Genomic DNA, 18,598 nt, shown 5'->3' on the forward strand with positions numbered 1-18,598 from the left:
TCCAATTATTCCTTGGCTTATAACTCCTCTCTGCTTATAGCACGAAAAACACATCCCTAATTGAATCATGGTAAAATACGACCCCAAGTTTTTGGTCTGATATCCAGAAGTGGGCAGTGGAAAATCCTTGCCCTCACCTGAGATTCCTGCACACCAAGGGAAGGAAGGTAGGAGATAGGACCTTCCTAGCAAGGCGCAAGGACCACTTCTGCGCCCATTAGTTCAGGATGGTGGGGGTTCACATGCTGTGTCTACCCAGCAATGAGATCTGTATACCTCAGGGTCCCACTCCCTCCCTCTCAGAGCAGATCTGCCTTGACTGAGCATTGAGCCTTCCCTGCAGGTCTGCTGCTCCTGCAAGTTAGACCTGGACTTGTTGTCAGGAATGCCCTCTGACTCTCACATTTCACTTTCCATTCATGATTAAATGACTTGAGTGTGCCATTTTCTTTCCTCAGTACATCAGTGGTGCCCAGCAGTAGCCATCTAATTCCACAGCCTTTATAATAACTACTTCCTCCATACCTCTCAAATGCCAGACAACCAGCCAGGGCATTCTCTTCCACCTGCAATACACACCAACTCCCCACAGGGGACAACCTTAGCCGCTGCACTGTTTCATGTGCCAGGACTGTCAAAATTCCACTAAGGGCTTTGTGGACAGTCCCTTAGCAGATGATGAAGCTCCAAAAGGTCATCCTTGCTTCCTGGGATTCCTCCAGCTATCGACTATCTTAGGTTGGATTCCCTAGAAACAGAGCAGGAGCCAGTGACTTATTGATGGAGTATTCTTCCGGAAAAACCTTTCACTAGTGAGGGAAGAAAGAAGGGAAAGTGAGAAAAGTTGAGCAAAGATGGGCTAATGTCTAGCCTAGCTTTGTTCTTTTATTGGGGAAAATCAATCCTACCTCTCTCTGCCAGGCTGACTCTCTTAGACCTCATAAGCTCTGACATCCCCACTTCTGAAGAAGATTCACTGACTCTTTGACCTTGATTATATTTTCCTTCTATGTGATCTTATAGTAACCCAAGTAACTGGTGTCTTTCACTTATCACATAATTGTCTTCCTACTTGTTTGAGAAGGGAAAAGAGAAGCATTTTCCAAAACACCTATGGTACTCCTCTCTCTGAGGGTCTTAATATGCCTTAGGGTGAGGGGAGGGGTAGGTAAGGATAGATATAGGTATATAACATATACCTACACATATATAACATACATACATACATAACATATATATATATATACATATATACATACATATATAACATACATTTCTCATATCATACATACATACATTTAACTTTCCAGGTGATTAAGGTATATTTATAGCTCTACCCTAAATCCCCTAATATCCACTAGCCCAGTGGTTCTCAATTCTGGTTAAAATAAGAATCCTCTAAAGAGCTATTAAAAATTTCGGTATGTGGGTCTGATTGCCAAAACATTCAGATTTAATTAGTCTAGGATTGGATCTGGGCATCAGTGATTTTTTTAAAAGTTCTCGGATTATTCTAATGTGCAATAAGGATTGAGAAGCACTGAACTAGACTATGATGTGCATGGGGCAGGCTTCTGGTCCTACTCCTCTTGATATTTCCAGGGTCTACCTCAGTATCTGTGGAAGCCATACAATAATACTGAATAAATGAATGAATGATTGAAAAAAGTAGAGAGATAAGTGCAATTTCTTCCCTATTTACGACGCAAACTGACATTTAACAATATTAAATCACATTTATAAAAAAAGTTGACCTAAGCAAACTTTCCATTCCTGTGGTCACAAATATCCCCAGAAGAGGTTAAAAGTTACCAAATCCTACTCAGACTTATGAAAAGACAGCTTCAGCAAAAGAGTGGAAGGTTAAAGCATATCTATTTTACTGGAAGAGGCAAGAGAACAGGGATGAACAAGTTCATAAGAAGGTCAATGTCAGCGGGAAAGGAAATAAACATTTATGAGTACCCACCAGGTTCCAGACACCATACCAGCTGTTTTCATAGCAGCCAGAAGGGCACAGCATACAATAGGAGCTCAGTAAATATTGTCAGAGGAATAATGGAGTGAGGATGGAGCAGAGGGTGGATGGGAGGGGCAATGACTCCTGTGTAAGAAATAGTCCACACATGCCCTGTTTAGAACTGTCTTTTTAAAACATGAAGGGAGCATCTAGGTGGCTCAGTCGGTTGAGCATTGGACTCTTGATTCTGGCGCAGGTCATGTTCTCAGGGCTGTGAGATCGAGCCCTGTGTCAGGCTCTGAGCTCAGCAGGCTTTCTGCTCAAAATTCTCTTGCTCCCTCTGCACCTCCCCCTCTCTCTAAAATAAATGAATCTTTAAAATATGAAGGACGTCATATCTGGAAAGAACTACAATGAATTGGGCTGGGAATGAGGAGAATAGGAGACAAGAACTTAAATCTGGAAGTTCTGGAAATTCATTTCAATACGCATTGTTTATGATTCAGAATGCATATTCTTGAGAAAGCATGCATGGTAATTCCCAGCCTAGTCCAAAAATACACATCTATTCTGTAGTGGATCTAAATTATTAATTGTCCAAATATGGGTTTTACTTTCTGTGATCAGATGTGCATACTATAAAGTATTGTAGGGAGAGAAGTGGGGAGAAGAAGGGGATATTCTGACAGTCACTTAGAAATTAAGTTTCTACCAGGGATGTACTGTATGGTGACTAAGATAATATAATAAAAAAAGAAATTAAGTTTCTTTTTTAAAAGATTTTATTTATTTATTTGAGAGAGAGCAAGAGAGACAGCATGAGTGGGGTGGAGGGGCAGGGGGACCGACTCCCCACTGAACAGGGAGGCTGACGCAGGGCTCGATCCCAGGACCCTGGGATCATGACCTGAGCCAAAGGCAGACATTTAACTGAGTCACCCAGATGTCTCAGAAATGAAGGTTCCAATCTAAAAACTGATTGCATTTGGAAATTTGTAAATTGTTTATTAGAACTCAGAACTCATTTCATTAAAAAAAAAAAAAGTATACCCAGTGGTTTAGTTTCTAACTAGCCCACAAAGCTTAACTGGTAAATTGGTTGAAATTAAATTTTTTAAAATTTGATTTGAATCCCTTACTGTCTTTGCCCTGTAAGTTTATTCATCTCTTTTTTTTCAGTTCCTTCTTTTACATCTGCAACCTTGGGCCAATTACTTAATCTCTATATGACTCTATGTCCCAAACTGTAAAATAACCATAGGACCTACTTAATTCTGTGGATTAAGTGACTTGATGCCTTGCACATAGAAAATATTCAATAAATAATAGCTGCTATTTCTATTATCATATAATTGTCTGTCTATGGTGAGCTATCCCTCCTCCCCACAGAAAGGCAAAAACTTAGACAAGGATTCAAGTAAAAATACTTTATTTAGGAAGTGTTCGCTGGAAAAACCAGTAAGAGAATAGGGGAGTGGAACTGGGAACGAAAGGAGCTTAAGTAAGGGATGCTATGTCAACTTTGATCTAAATTCATAGAAGACACTGGAGATAATGTAGATCACCCCAGCATTGTCCCAGTCAGAGACTATGAGAGCTAGAGTATTTACACTTGTACCTGTAGTTATTAAATTAAGGTGGGGGTGGCTTAATTCCCAGGTACTTCAGCTTTGCATGTGAAAAGTAAAGTGAGTTCCAGTAGCCTAAGGGTAGCCCCATGATGTAGTGCTGAGTCAGTGCTCTGAAAGGATAGGGTCATCTGCTTGACTTGGCATCTGCTACAACACCATCATCGTCATTATCATCATCAATACCTCCCATCAGACACACGTGGTATATAGCCTTAAAGGCATTGTGTCACATTATGGGGATAAAAAACAGTCCCTGTCCCTCTACACATTAAAATTCTTCTGAAGACACAGGATAAATACACAAAGGTATAAGAAGTATGCGCTAAATGCCAAATAAGTGTAAACAAGATACTGGCTATGAGGATATTGGCTTTGGGTGACAAGGAAAGATGCTAGTAGTACCTGAGTTGAATTTCAAAGAGTGGGTGGGGTGTAGACAAATGGAAAAAAAAAAAGTGGGGGTGTTGATGAGGAAAGGAGTGGAATGATGAATGTTTTAGGGAGAATCAATAAACTTGTTCTAATGTGGTGGTTTTCAACACTGAATGTTCATTAGAATCACCAGGGAGCTTTAAAAGTCCCAATGCCCAGCTGTAGTCCAGATCAATTATGTCAGAATTGCCTGGGTGATTCCCCGGGTATTTCCAATGGACACCCAAGGCTGAGGACCACTGTTCTAAACTGGCTAGGAAACAGCTTATGAGAAACTGGCTAGGAGCTACATTAGAGATACAGAAGCTCAGATTGTGGAAATTTTGGCTATGCGGGGCTAATTATTTTAATCTCACTCTAACATTTCTATTGCAAGCTGCCTTAAAGCATTTTCCTAAGTCAGGCAAAAGTAAATACAGAGCCTGGAACATTAGATGAAGGAGTCTGAACTTCATGCTGTCGGCAATGAAAGGTCACACAGGGTCCTTGAAGATTTTTGAGCACAAGAATGATGTAAATAAAACAACATTTTAAAATTTAAACAGGATGTAGAGTTTTAGAGCGAGAAGGACAATATCTGATGGAATTTGACCTTGGCTGGTAGGGGGAAGGGCTACTAAAGGAGAAAAAGTTCCAGAGGTTCTGAGCATGAAGTTGCATGGAAACAAATAGCCTCGGGTATCAAGTATCAGGTGTTTGGAGAGGTGACCTAACCATGTTTATGTGTGAGAAAGGGAGCTATGTGGCTCACAGGAGAGCCATGTTTATACAGGAAACAGCCAGAAAAAACTTGGCTTTTCTGGCGAGTGGGCCCGAGTAGCAGTCCAGCCGGCTAGGGAGTGAAGCATATTGGAATAAGAAGTCAGAATAATATTTTAAGCCTTGAAAAACTGAACACAAAACTCATCTGTGTTCCTATAGATTACTTGCTACCCTGTTGTGTAGCAAAATATATTCTGAACTTAAAAGCAGAAAGTACTATGCTAATTCCAAGAAAAAAGCATCCAATAGAAGAAAAAAGGGCAAGGTTGTAATATTGTTGATCAATTTAAAGAGGTAAATTTTCCTTAAGACTTATAGAACACAAGAGTAAAATTCATCATCCACAAATATGAGACATTTTCAGTTTGGGATGCCTGTATCAGTCTCTGTAATGGGAATCTATTAGCTAAGAAAAGAAGAAATAATTTTTAACCTGTTATTTATATTATTTCTTCAGCTGTCTGTTTTACTTAGTATGTGTTTGATGGGATCTTCCTACCATATATAGATATTCAAGAAGCCAGGAATGAGGGTAATTATTTTTTAATTATCCTACAAAAAATGAAGTTAAAAAATTTCAAGCTACCGTTATGTTATAAAAGGGATCCTGTTCTCATTTTCCTCCTACCCCAGCTTAAATGTCATGGTCTGTCATTTTAACTACTCTATTGCCAATAATTCTGACCTCTGTCGCCTCATCTTCTTTTCATTAAACCCAGCTGGCAAGGCTCTAACCCTGGATGAATCTAACATCTGTCTTTGCCAGGCCTCCACCTGGGCTGCTGAGTGCCGGTGATGAAAATCTCACAACAGGGCAGATGGATATTGATAGAAAAGCATGGCTGCACCTGCAAATGGACCTGCGACACTGGCTAGAAGTCCCGTGATGATATCCTGCCAGCTACCTCTTTCATTCTGCCCAAAGCGTGTTTTAAACCTGTAGTCTTTTCAGACATGAAAAGAGCTCACTGCTTTCTCCTTCCACTCCTGCCTCTTCACACACAGAGGCCAACTTTTCTTGTGCCTTCTAAAGAAAACCAAAGCCATTTGAAAAGGAACTAGTTCAACTTTCACCAGATCCACAGATTCATATGTATTCATGAAAGAACTGAAAAACATGGCCACAGTATTTTACACTTCCTATTACCTGGAAGTGGAGTATACTTGCCCCTCTTTGAATCTGGGCTGGTCTTGTATCTTGCTTTGACCTAAACTTGTTTCTCTCAAAGTTGTTCCCATCTCATTAAGTGACACCACCTTCCTTTTCTTCCCATCTAACCGAGCAGCAAGTCCCATGCCTACTTGTCCGTCTGTCTGTCAATCTCTCTTTCAATTTTGTCTCCTGCCATCCATTGTTAACATTGCAGCCAGGATATTCTTTTTAAAGTATAGATCACATCTGGAGGCCCCCTTGCTTACAATCTTCCAATGACTTCCTATTGCCCTAAAAATAAAATCCAGGCCCCTTACTATGGTCCAAAAGGCCCTATATAATCTGGTTCCTGCCTACCTCTTTGTATTCATCTCACACAACCTCCCCCTTTACTCATGACACTCCTATCACACAAGACTCCTTTGACAGCTTAAAGCCTTTGCACTTGCTGTACACCATCCATCTACGTGGATTACCCTGATCTCTCACCTTAGTAGGTTTTTCTCCTCGTCATTCAGGTCTCACTTAAGCATTACCTCCTCAGAGAACCCTTGACCATCCATCAAGTCTGAAGTAATCTCCTCTGGGCTCATTTTCCATCACATTGCTTTGTTTCATAGCCTTCATGGTACTTAGAGCTTTCTTCCTTCTATGAGCTCCCTACCCTGTCTTCCTCATCCCTCTGAATGAAGGCGCTCTCATATTCTAATATGACCCTGCCCCCGTGGGCACACTTCGTGGGTCCAGGAATGGGTCCCTGACCTAGCTGGATCAGAGCCCTTCCTGTGAGTTTTAGAACTGGAGTTGAGAAACAGAGTCAACTCTTTAACGATGGGTGTCTGATGCCAAATTCAGCAACCTTTAGTGGTCATCTTTCCAGTCATGTGAAAATGAGTCTGTAAGAACAAATGACATTCACACAATGAAGGGGAGAAAGAAAGTTATTCTTGAAAGTGTTTTTTGGTTCTGGTTGTTTCCAAGTTTTAAATTATATTCTGGATGCATATAGAGTTAATTGAGAAATTTTGCATTAGTATTTTCTTGAAAAAATTTAAAAGGCTAGAGTGTTGAGTGGCCTAACTCGTTCTTTCTTGTGTATAACACTACTCAAATGGAGATGTTTAATATGTGCTTTTTGATGATGAAGATGATGAACATTCCACCTGCACAATGGAAGGTTAGATACTTTCTGCTTAAAGCACAATGTAATATCGAGCAAGAAAACAAAAGTTATAGAGATGAGAAGTGATCAACACTGAGAAGACCCACTTGGACTTTTACATCAATACATCATGTTATATATAGCACCAAATTCTTTCGCACGCTGCAAAAATACACATTCAGAGGCAAGACAGAGGTAAGACGTTAAATGTTTTAAAATGACTGTTCCCCTCCCCCGCTTAAGGTCCATTTCAACTTTTATAGAAATCAATCCAATTCAACACATTCTAATCAAATATAATTATGCAAACTATGTTCTGGGCACTTTAAGAGCTACAGAGATGACTAAGTCAGAGACTCAGTCATTAAGGTGTTCATTAAAGGACATATTTTTTAAAGTACATAAAAGAAATGACTAAAATACAAAGCAGCTGTGATGTTTCTACATGAGTTACAAATAAAGTATAATGGTGCCAGGGCTGAAGTAGGAGCTCCTGGTTAAAAAAAAAAAAAAAAGAGGGGGGTCATAGTCAGTTGTAAGAACCAGGAGAAGCTTCATGACTAAGTTAGGCACTTGAGCTGTACTTTGGAGGATGGGTAGGACTGCAAAGGTCAGAGATGGTATGAGGAAGCATCTTTGAGAACAGGCCAGACAAAGGCATATTTGGCATGAGTATGAAGGACCAAGCGCGGCTAATGAAGGCCTGAACTCCTAGGATTGGCAGTAAAACAACAGAATGTCTGTCTCTTGCCATTGCTATTCACTGGATTTGGGAGGTTTGGAGCACAGTATGGTCATTTTCAGAAATTTTCAGTTTGAGATGACAGCAGAATCTACCCTTACACTGAACAGGAGGCAGTTGAAATGTGGGGCTGGTGTTTGGGAGGCATGTTAAGACTGGAGATGTTGGGGCACCTGGGTGGCTCAGTCGTTAAGCATCTGCCTTCGGCTCAGGGCATGATCCCAGAGTCCTGGGATCGAGCCCCACATCAGGCTCCTCCGCTGGGAGCCTGCTTCTTCCTCTCCCACTCCCCCTGTTTATGTTCCCTCTCTCGCTGGCTGTCTCTCTCTGTCGAATAAAATCTTAAAAAAATAAAAGTTAAAAAAAAAGAAGTCTTTAAAAAAAGACTGGAGATGTTAAATTTAGGATGTAAATAAAGCCACATTTATGAAAAGCATGAACATTATATGCACATTGTTTGGAACATGAACCAATGAGGGTCATAGACTCTGCACCATCATGGCCTCCAGTGACGGTGTAAAGAGACACGTGCTATCAGTATAACCTGAAATTGAAAATCACATTGAAATGACAGCTCTGTGTTCCTGATATGTTCAATTCATTTAAGTAACAATTAAGTATGAACCCTCATCTTTTGATCTATCGGAAATCCATTCTAAAAATAGATTCCATTCCTCAAGTTTTTGGAAATCTAACATGTGCCCAGTCCTTCCTAGCTCATGACTTTGGCTCTACAGACCACCTCTTATCTTTCATAATTGAGTGTCTGGCTGCTGCCCTCTGCTTTCCTCCAAGCATGGACACAGGTAAGACCAGGCTGATAGCCTGGGGATAACAGAAGGGCATTACCATATAGAAAAGATAAACCTAAAACTGGATATTAGATATTACTGCTTCTAACACGTTAGCCAAGCTCCCCCAAAAGGCCCTAATGTCTATTTCTTCCTTAGCTCCCCAACCCTTTGTTTTTTGTGTTTGTGTGTGTGTGTGTGTGTGTGTGTGTTTTTGGTGTGCAAAGCCAGGATAGAATTAGCTCCCCATCCTGATGCTGTGTTCAGGGGTCTGCTTACCTCAAACCACCATGTTCTCCCAACCTGGAGTTCAGATCCCAAACTTTTACCCTAGCTTGGGAGAGGGAAGCAGGCCTTTCTCTGCCCTAGTCCAAGGCTGACTTCCTTTCCTGCCCCAGGATTACTGATAGTAAGAATACTGTTAATTAGCTTGACTAATTAAGTCAAGCTGTATACAGACATACACACACACATACACACACATCACGTTGTACATCTTAAAACTATAAATTTTTAAGAGGGCGGAGGGGAGAGGGAGAGAGAATCTTAAACAGGCTCCACACCCAGTGCAGAGCCCAACCTGGAGCTCGATCTCATGACCCTGAGGATCATGACCTGAGCTGAAATCCAGAGTCTTACTTTCACTCATGTTTGTAATATGTGTCAATATGTTGGTGTCATTGTGCAGCCCTTATCAGATAGTAAACGACAAGAATACACGAAGTATAGTCTGTGAAGTGTTAACAAATATATAGACCTTTTTCGGTAACATCTGGAGTTCGGAAGTGTCACAAAATGTGATTCTAATGCAAACTAGCCTCCCTCCCGCGTAAATATCTCTGGTTAAGTTTATGGCCTAAATCACACTCTAGCGATAGTGCAGAATAAAAATTTTTTTTTCCTCCAAGCTATTGAAACTAATCTCACCTTGGACTACTGATCCCAGCATGCAACGCTCCGGTATTACCACTGTGTAAGGGTGGAGTCATAGAAGGGGCGGCAACGCTGGTGGCCTGTGCATTCTGGGCATTGTAGTCTGGGGGCCTGGCCGCTGTCGGGACAATCCACGTGGTGCGTCTGGCAGCTGCTTTGGGCAGTGACTACCCTGCTTCCTTCACCGGGTCTTCGAGGTGCGGGCCCCGACGAGGCGGGACCCGCGCCGCGGAGCAGGCTGCAGGGAGGCCCGGAGGCAACCCGAGCCTTCGCGACGTTTTTGCGACAGCCGTGGCCGTGTTCCGCGAGTCCCCTCCCTCCCTCCTCTCTCTGAGGAGGTACCGGCTGTTGTGCGGCGCTGCCTTTCTGTTTGAGTGTATGGGAGAGAGAGTGAGTGAGTGAGTGTGAGCGTGTGTGTGAGAGAGGGTGAGGCGTGAGTGCGAGTGTAAGAGGAGGAGAGCCCGCCGCGACCACCCCGCCGCTCCCCGTAGCGGGAGCAGAACGCGCAGCAGGAGCGAGTAGGAGCCGGCTCCCCGGGAGCCCGCGGGGACAAGGGCAGAGACGCCGCTCCCCACCCCCAGCCCTCGTCCCTCTGCTCTCCTTCGCCTGGGGGAACCTCCCCGTCCCCCCACCCTCCCGGCCGGCCTCTGCCCCGCCGTCCCCCTGGATGTCCCCGGCGCTCTCGCGGGGCCTCCTCTTGCCGCATCAGTCGGGCTGGTGCTGCGGCCGCCGGGTGTAGAGCGGGCGGGTTCCCGGGGGCTGCGGCTGCCGGTGCTTCCCCGGTCCCCACCCCTGTCCCCCGGCCCCCCGACCCAGCTCCCCGGCCCCGGAGGCTGTGACAATGGACTATGACTTTAAAGTGAAGCTGAGCAGCGAGCGGGAGCGGGTCGAGGACCTGTTTGAATACGAGGGCTGCAAAGTTGGCCGAGGCACTTATGGTCACGTCTACAAAGCCAAGAGGAAAGATGGGTGAGTGTTTGTCTGTGCCGGTGTCCGCGCTGGGCGGCACTCCCGCAGGCCGAGGCAGGTAGCCCGGAGGGAGAGTGGGGCGCCGGAGTGCGGGTCTCCCACTTCCTCGACACCAGCATCTGGCCCTCCCAGCCAGGTTTGGGGAGGAAGTGGTGTACGAGGGATCCAAACCCACATGAAATCCTGCGTGTTACTGCCTCTGTGTTCTACTTTGGTGGCTAATAGGGAAAAGGAGCTTCTACTCCATGGGCTGTATACTTTTCAAGGGTTTCGGTTATAGATTTAAAAAAAAATTGTAGTAAAACGTCAGTTTAAATGATTTTCGGGGTGGGGTCTCGATTTATTATGGTAAGCTTCTGGGTGATTTCCTCACGCCTCTGGAGTGACATCCATCAGTCTGGAAGGGAAGCTGTGATCCTTTCCCCCACCAGTTTGTGATTATTACCAAATTTGGATTTTATTTGGGGGAAAGAAAGCAGCAAGTAAATGTGATGCTGAAGAATTCTTCATAGTGATAATCTGTAACATAAATGTAGCAGTTGCTATTTAGATATCATTAACCTGTGAGTTTTACATAGAACAATGGGGGTTTGGTGCAGGGTGGGTGGTGGGGAAAAAGGCAAGGGACAAATAGGGACTATCTTGTTCAGGCCTGTTCCCCCAAAATTTTGCAGTTGGCAATGAACTGTAAATAGTCTCTTTGCTTTAAATATTTTCCCCTAGAAATAACTTAATTAAGTCTATGACTGGTAATGCTCCCTATTTAGTTTTTTAAACAGGCAAGTGAAGTGTTCGTTTTTCCTTTGTCAGTAGATGAATGTCGTGTAATATTGACAAAAGAGAAGGCAATTCTTAGTTGAGGGGGAAATCTATTTTATTAACTCCTTGTTTTCCTCTTGGAAAAACATATGTTGTCTCTGTTGCCTTTGACAGTATAGAAAATTGTTGGAAAGGTAATGTCAGATCTTATTATATAATCTTTAGATTTCAGTGTAAACAAAGTAGGTTTAGTTGAATATCACTGTTAATTTGTTAGCTGCTGTTCAAGGTTTAAAATAATTGCTTTTTTTTTTTTTTCCAAATTAGGTAGAAGGGTTTGTTCAGAACTATATTAGCACTAAAAAATTGAAACCATTCATAAAGCTGAAGTAAGTTGGGAGGAGCCATATTTATAAATACTTTAGCATTCTGGATATTGGGGGAAAAAGTGTATATTCAACATTTTTCTTAGATTTAGTGAGTTTTTTAAAAAATAACTTAAAAGGGACTCTTAGAGGAAGGTAGTGATTCTAATAAATTTGGTATGTGCATTTCAGTGCTTATATGCAGCACTCAGGCAGTACGGATATCTGCAAAAGATACGGATTTGAAAACTTGATACTCTGTGTGCTGCACGTATTTAAAAGTACTTCTTAGTGGAATGGATAATCTGGTGACATTTGAGAAAACAGCGTCTGGAGATACCTCCTGTTGACTCTTGTTTATATTTTTCATTGAAGAATTCTAACATTTTAAAAATTATCCTTCTCATATAATATTTTTCAAAAGCCTTAAACCATCTCCCTTTCCCCCAATATTATGTAATTTGGGGCATATTCAGAAAATCCCCAATCCCATGAGATTAGACACAGTAGTACATTTGACTAGTCTGTTATCTGCTTTATAAAATTCCAGTTATTTACATTATTTTTAATCTCTCTGAGAGAAGCCAGTTCTATTTTCGTAAATTACCAATTTAAGCTTATAAAACACATGCATTTATTAACTTTGATTTTTTGTTTTATTTAAAAACTATGATATTGTTTATTGGCAAAAGGTACTTTTAACCATATTTTATATCTCATGGTTAGGTTTTAATTAGATCAAGCATAATTTTAGAAGAATTATACAATTTAAAAATGGCTAAATGTATAGTATGTGAATATTTCTTAGTCATTGGTGATAGCTAAAAAGTAGCATTGTATTTTGGAAAAAAATAACTTTATTTATAATTCTTTGGGCTTGTTTTCCAGCAACCTTTAATGATTTTGTTTATAGGATGAGCTTTAAAAAAATAAAAAGGGATCAAATGTCAAGAGAGTTTTAAAATTACTTAAGACAGTTTTTGTTTTCCAGAGGGAATATTTTGGTTTGGCTTCTTATAACCTCACTCCGGTAAAATGCAGCATTGTATTTATGAGGTTCTTTTGATCTTATGTCAGTGAAATGTAATTTAATGCATTTTAGTCCTGGTAAAATAAAATTTGTGGCTGTTTAATCTTTTGTAAAAAGATGATGATGAAATAATTTGTTTCTAGTATTGATTTACTTTCAAATTAAATTATACATTCTGTAACTGAAATTTCAGAGAACTCTAGGAACCCAGACAATAACACCTTCAAAGAGAATCCTGAGATTTACAATAAAATAGGTTTTGTTTAGACATATTTGACTATGAAAATGAACATATGTAAATGTTGTATCCTTTCACTTGTCCAGCAAGCATCACAGAACATGAATACATAGTAAAAGAATTTAGACCAGAGGAGTTAGCTTCTTAAATTATTAAGTTTTAGGAAATAAAGCAGCTCAAAAGGTCTTTTCTTTGACTTAAAGAATTATTAATACTGCCCTGCTAGTATCCTACACTTATGATAAACTCTGCATTTTAAGGAATGGGGGAAAGGAGGAAATACTTTATTCTAAGCGTGATTATATATATGGAAAAAGGGCCTTTTATAATTGTGTTAATTTCAGATTCTAATAGAGTTAAAACATAAATGCACAATAAATCTTGGAAATAATTTGCGCTCACTGTCACCATAAATGAGATAGAGAGTATCCTTTGTGTCTGAACACCAAAAGGGTACTCAGTAGGAAGCAAGGAGATTCATTTTCTTTCTGAGTCAGTTGCATTTCCTCTTTGCAGAATTTAGGCAGCCAAACTCATTTTGTTCGAAAGAATGGAAAAGTGTAAGAAGACAGAAAACAATTTGTATTTTTAAATTCTAAACTCTCATTATACGGACTGGACATTTCTAGAATTTAAAAACCAATTTGAGATAAGAGTTTGATCTCAAAGAAAAGCAAAAGGAATTCTCTTGAACAGCATTCTTAGTTTGCTGCTCTCTATGTTCAGAAGGACAGATGATATATAATTGGGATTATGTGTGTGTTTGTGTGAGAGAGAGTGAGGAATATAAAGAAAACTTTTGTTGGGGCACTTTTGTAGGCAACCCAGAGATTAGTAGGCAGTAATATTGATTAATAGCTAAATTATTGAATAAAAACTAGGTCCTCGGCAAAGCCCTTTACATTCATCATCTATTTAATCCTCACAAGTACCATATCAGGTCAGTTCTGTTTTTCAGTTTTACAGGTGAGGAAACTGTAAGAAAGGTTAAACTGTTAGAAAGATTAAATTTGTCCATGGTTATACAACTAATTAAATGTCAGAGCTGCAATTAGGGGATTACAAAGAGGTCTCTTACTCCAGAGCCCATGCTCTTAACCATTATACTTCATATAATTAATATATTAAGATAAATATAAACCTAGACATGGAGATTTGGTGTTTTAGTGGGTCATTCAGAAAACATGAATACCTTGTCATAGGACTAGGCTTTTCAATTAACTGGTATACTTTTTTAATACATTTCTGAACAGCCCTGGTTTTTTCAAGTGCAACAAGTGTGTATGTAGATACGTGGGTGTATCTATACATACATACATGTGTATGTCTACAAATATACACACACATATACATATGTATGTGGAGGGGGAACCAAACTCCAATAAGGCTTGTTAAGATAAAAAAGTTCTTCATCTAGTGGGAAAAAACTCTTAAGTTGGGGAGACTAGAAAACTGAGTTTGAGTTCAGACTCTGTCTCTGACTACCAGTATGACCTTGGGTAAGTCACTTGCCTTTTGTAGACCTTGGTTTCTTTATTTGTAAGATTAGAGGGTTTGAGTTGATAATTTTTAAGGTCTTTTCTAGTATTATGATTTCAGAAAATAAAAATTATGAATATAAAATACAATACTTTTGCAAGATGAGGTAAACAACCACTACAACATTTTACTTTAGACAGTGATACACTTTTATGTTTCTGAGTGTCATGTTTTAATGTGGCTTCTCACCAACTGCCTAAAAGGTTAACTTCCAAAGACTTACCATTTACTTTACCTGTCTTATACTGCTATAACATTCCATCATCTTTATCTCTTCAGATGTTGGGATTTACCGGCTAGCGTTTGCTCCCACTCCTGTGAACCATTCATTTGGTGTCTAGCACAAGGGACTCCTCTGATTCAGTCTGCATTGGAGCTTTAATCATTTTTATTCCTTAATTATGATCAGAACTTGGTAGAACCCTTTATTTCCCCTGAAGGAATAGTTTTTCTTCTGAATGTTGCTGAACTCTGTATCTGTGTTCAGTTTGATTTAAATATTTCTTTAGATGTCAGAAATGCAAATACAAAATGTATACCCGTTGCTGGAGATTTTGCATGCCCAATAAGGAGTATTCCTTATAACTTTTTAAGAGACAAGCAGAATATTTACTATGCACTTCGTATCTCCTTACTGTTGAATTTATCTACCTTAGATACTCAGTGCATTCAGGTCCACTGGTTAGGCCACTTTGAGGTTTCATGCTTAAATTCCATTTTCTTAGTAGCAAGACTGGCAAATTAAATTCATTCATTTGGGATTTGTTCATTTGATTTTTACTTTTGCTGTTTCTTTCAGCATTTGAAGAAATCCAGTCATTCATTCATTAACCAATATTTATTGGACCCCTTTATGTGCTAAGCACTGTCCAAAGTATTGGGAATACAAAGAAGAGTAAAATATTCCATTATTTGAGGAGGTATCTACTGGGGAAACCAATGTAAATAAACTGTAGCAATTTAATAAGCACTATAGTAATTAATATTGGAACACAGAGATGGAAAGTCCAAACTGTTGAGGGTTTTTAAGGAAAGCCTCTCAAAGATGGCAACATTTCGTTTGACTCTTAAAAGATGGGGAAGATCTCATCTGAAAGGGTGTTTTAAGAGGACTGGGATAAAGAGGGGTGCTTTTTTATTGTGCTCTTACAGACTCCAGCAAATTTTGTGCGTTTGAATTTTTTCTTCTCACGTGTTACCTCCCCATACCTTTTTGCCTTTGAGCTCCTGCTGTATGTGTTGTATTATGTACATGCACTACAGATAGTACATTATATCCACTGGACATGATGAGGTTTTTGTTACTTCACAGCGAGCACCTTAATTCTCTGTGTGGCAGTTTTCCATCACAAGAATGTTGCTGAATCAGAGTATGGGCAGCCTCTGAAATTCAGCTGTCTGACTTAAGAATTTATCTCTCATATGTAAAGCTGCCATGGCAGAACTCCATTTTAATTACAGCTCTGGATAGCAGATGATTCTACCTTGGTCTCACCTCCATGAGGAGTAGGGAGCCAGAATTTTCTATGGTGCAGGATGGTGGTGGCAACAAATTGGAGGGAGAATTTCTCTTGTTGGAATCTGATGTGTGAAGAGATGGGAGGCAGAGGTGGGGAGATGGTTTCCAGCATCCTGGATTTCAGCTAGGAAAATAGAAATAATGACAGATTATGATAAATTACTTAGGCCATTTGCAAACTTACCTACTTTCTCAAAAATTACTTCTCTTAGCAAATGTGTTCAGAATTATGATTTATAAACGTTTGAAATGTGACCCATATGTAAGTTGGGAACTGTATGTACCAAATCAGTGTTGATAAATAGATATTATCCCTGTGGCTGGTGTCATCTCTCTTGTACTGCCTTTTTTTGTTGAATCCAATCCTCATTGTCTCTTTATTCTTTTTTTATTCTTTTTCTGTTCTTAGCTGCTGCTAGAGAATGAAAATCCTACTGTCCTTTCTTCCTTCCAGAACAATTTGTAAAATCCTTTCCTTCACACCAGCTTAGGTAGGCCTTGGTCATCTCTTTGTTTCTTAGAAACTACTAAGGTATTTTTTGTCTTTTGATATCTCTTGTTACTTCAAGGCAGTTCTTGATGTTATCGCTAAAAAGTGACCTTCAGCTGTTATTTTGATCTTAATACTTGAAGTCCCGTTAGTGTCATGATTCTGAAGATTCTTTAGTATGGTTGTCAAAGTCACAAAACCAGTCCTTACTATAGTAAGCTGCCTTACTAATGGAGTTATATCATGTCCTTCAGATGTGTTATGGCAGAAAAAATGCCGAGAACCCCTTTTTAAAATTGAGATATATTACATACCATAACATTAACCCTTTTAAAGTGTGCAGTCCACTGCTTTTTGTATGTTCCCAAGGCTGTGCACTCATTACCCCTCTCTAATTCCAGAACATTTTTATTACTCCAAAAAGAAACCCCATTCAGTTAGCCATCACTGCACATACTCGTCTTCCCAGCTCCTGGCACCCACTAATGTACTTTCTTCCTCTATGGATTTGGCTATTGCGGACATTTCATATAAATGGAATTATATGGTGTGTGGCCTTTTTTGTTTCTTACTTAGCATAATGTCTTTAAGGTTCATCTATGTCGTGCGTGTATCAGTATTTCATTCCCTTTTATGGTTTAATAATACTGCATTGTATGGATGTACCACATTTTATTTATTCATTCATCAGTTGGTGGACATTTGTGTCATTTCTGCTTTTTTATTATGAATAATGCTGCTATAATATTCATGTTTGAGTTGTGTGGATGTTTGTTTTCAGTTCTCTTGGGCATATACTCAGGTATGGTTAACTCTATACTTAGCTTTTTGAGAAACCACCAAACTTTTTCAAAGCAGCTGAGAACACTTTTGAGTAGCTTTACCTTTTCTTTGGTTTAGACCAAGATCTTTGTCCTTTGTGAGACCTGACTAGCCTGTCTTATTCCCAGGACATTGTTCACACTCATCCATTGCAGTGATTCTGAAATACGTATTAATACAGTTGTTCCTCCATCAAATCAGACTACCATTCTGACCTTTGTCTCAGGCAGCACCTTGTACTGGAAAGTTTCCCCCTCCCCCAACTGAAGTAGTTTCTAACATTTAGGTTCAGAAATCCTAACTACTTTATCTTAACATACAACTCCAATAATTCCCTCTTCACTCATCACTCCACACAACATATTTAGTCCTTCATAGATGTTTTATATAACTACTTCAGTGTATATGTGGTTAATGTTTATATGTCCTTTGGGTCTTTCTGGTGAATGTTTATGGGTTAGATATTATAGATTTCCTCTAGGGCAGTAATTGTGTTCCCCTCAGTTCCTGGCGCTTTGCCAAATGTTGACAGGTATTTAATATTTTTTTATTTTCAGTGTACGTGAAATTCATATTTGAAAGTCTTCCTTTTAAATTTGCTGAAATTAAAAGCTTGAGCATATTATAGGAGACTAAAAAAGTGACATCTTTTGGAAATACCCAGAGAAGCAAAGTTTGATACCAGGAACAGAATTGAAAACCAAAAGCCAAAGGCAGGGCAAACTTTGTTAATCAACTGAATTAAATCTAAGTCCCAGGTATTTGAAAAATTGAACCGCTACAAAGAATAAAGGTATTTTCTGAAATATACCTTGTAAATAAATCAGTTTAAGTGGGAATCAAACCTATATTTCTAAATTTAAGGAAAATATAATTTGTCTTGGAACCAGAGTTCACATTTTTGTTTAAACTTCATGGTTATTGATATTTGAAGTTTACTTTTGTTATGTGAATACAAAATTATTTAGGCTACTACTCCAGGTACTCCTCTCCCTATACAGCTCTTTAAAATCTATAGCTTTATTGTAGCTCATGAATTGTAACAAATAATCATCCTAAGGAGAGGAATTCTTTACATCATGATGCAAGGCCCAGTCTATGTGTTTCTAGACACCTCGATTTAGAGGTTGTCCAGAGAACTAAAGGGATTAAAAAAAAACTAAAACTTGTTCACCAGTGGTGTTATGTTTTATATTAAACAAGTCATATTTCGGGGGAAAGCAGAGTTAAGTATTGAAAAATGATTTTTATAAGGCTCTTTTAAGGAGAGCCAACTGAAAATTTAAGTTCATGTAGAATAA

At 39.6% G+C, this 18,598-nt stretch overlaps 1 protein-coding gene across 2 annotated transcripts in view; it reads left to right on the forward strand.

The window, feature by feature from the left end:
* Nucleotides 1–9,813: 9,813 nt before the first annotated feature.
* CDK8 (cyclin dependent kinase 8) overlaps nucleotides 9,814–18,598 on the forward strand; it is a 122,369-nt gene continuing 113,584 nt past the window's right edge. For both annotated transcript variants that reach the window (XM_002924212.4, XM_011231042.3), the window contains exon 1: nucleotides 9,814–10,535. In XM_002924212.4, coding sequence (XP_002924258.1) covers nucleotides 10,408–10,535 — 128 coding nt within the window. In that variant the 5' untranslated portion in view covers nucleotides 9,814–10,407. The remainder of the gene's footprint in view (nucleotides 10,536–18,598) is intronic.

This window comes from Ailuropoda melanoleuca, chromosome 7 (genome assembly GCF_002007445.2).
Source record: "Ailuropoda melanoleuca isolate Jingjing chromosome 7, ASM200744v2, whole genome shotgun sequence".
NCBI lineage: Eukaryota > Metazoa > Chordata > Mammalia > Carnivora > Ursidae > Ailuropoda > Ailuropoda melanoleuca.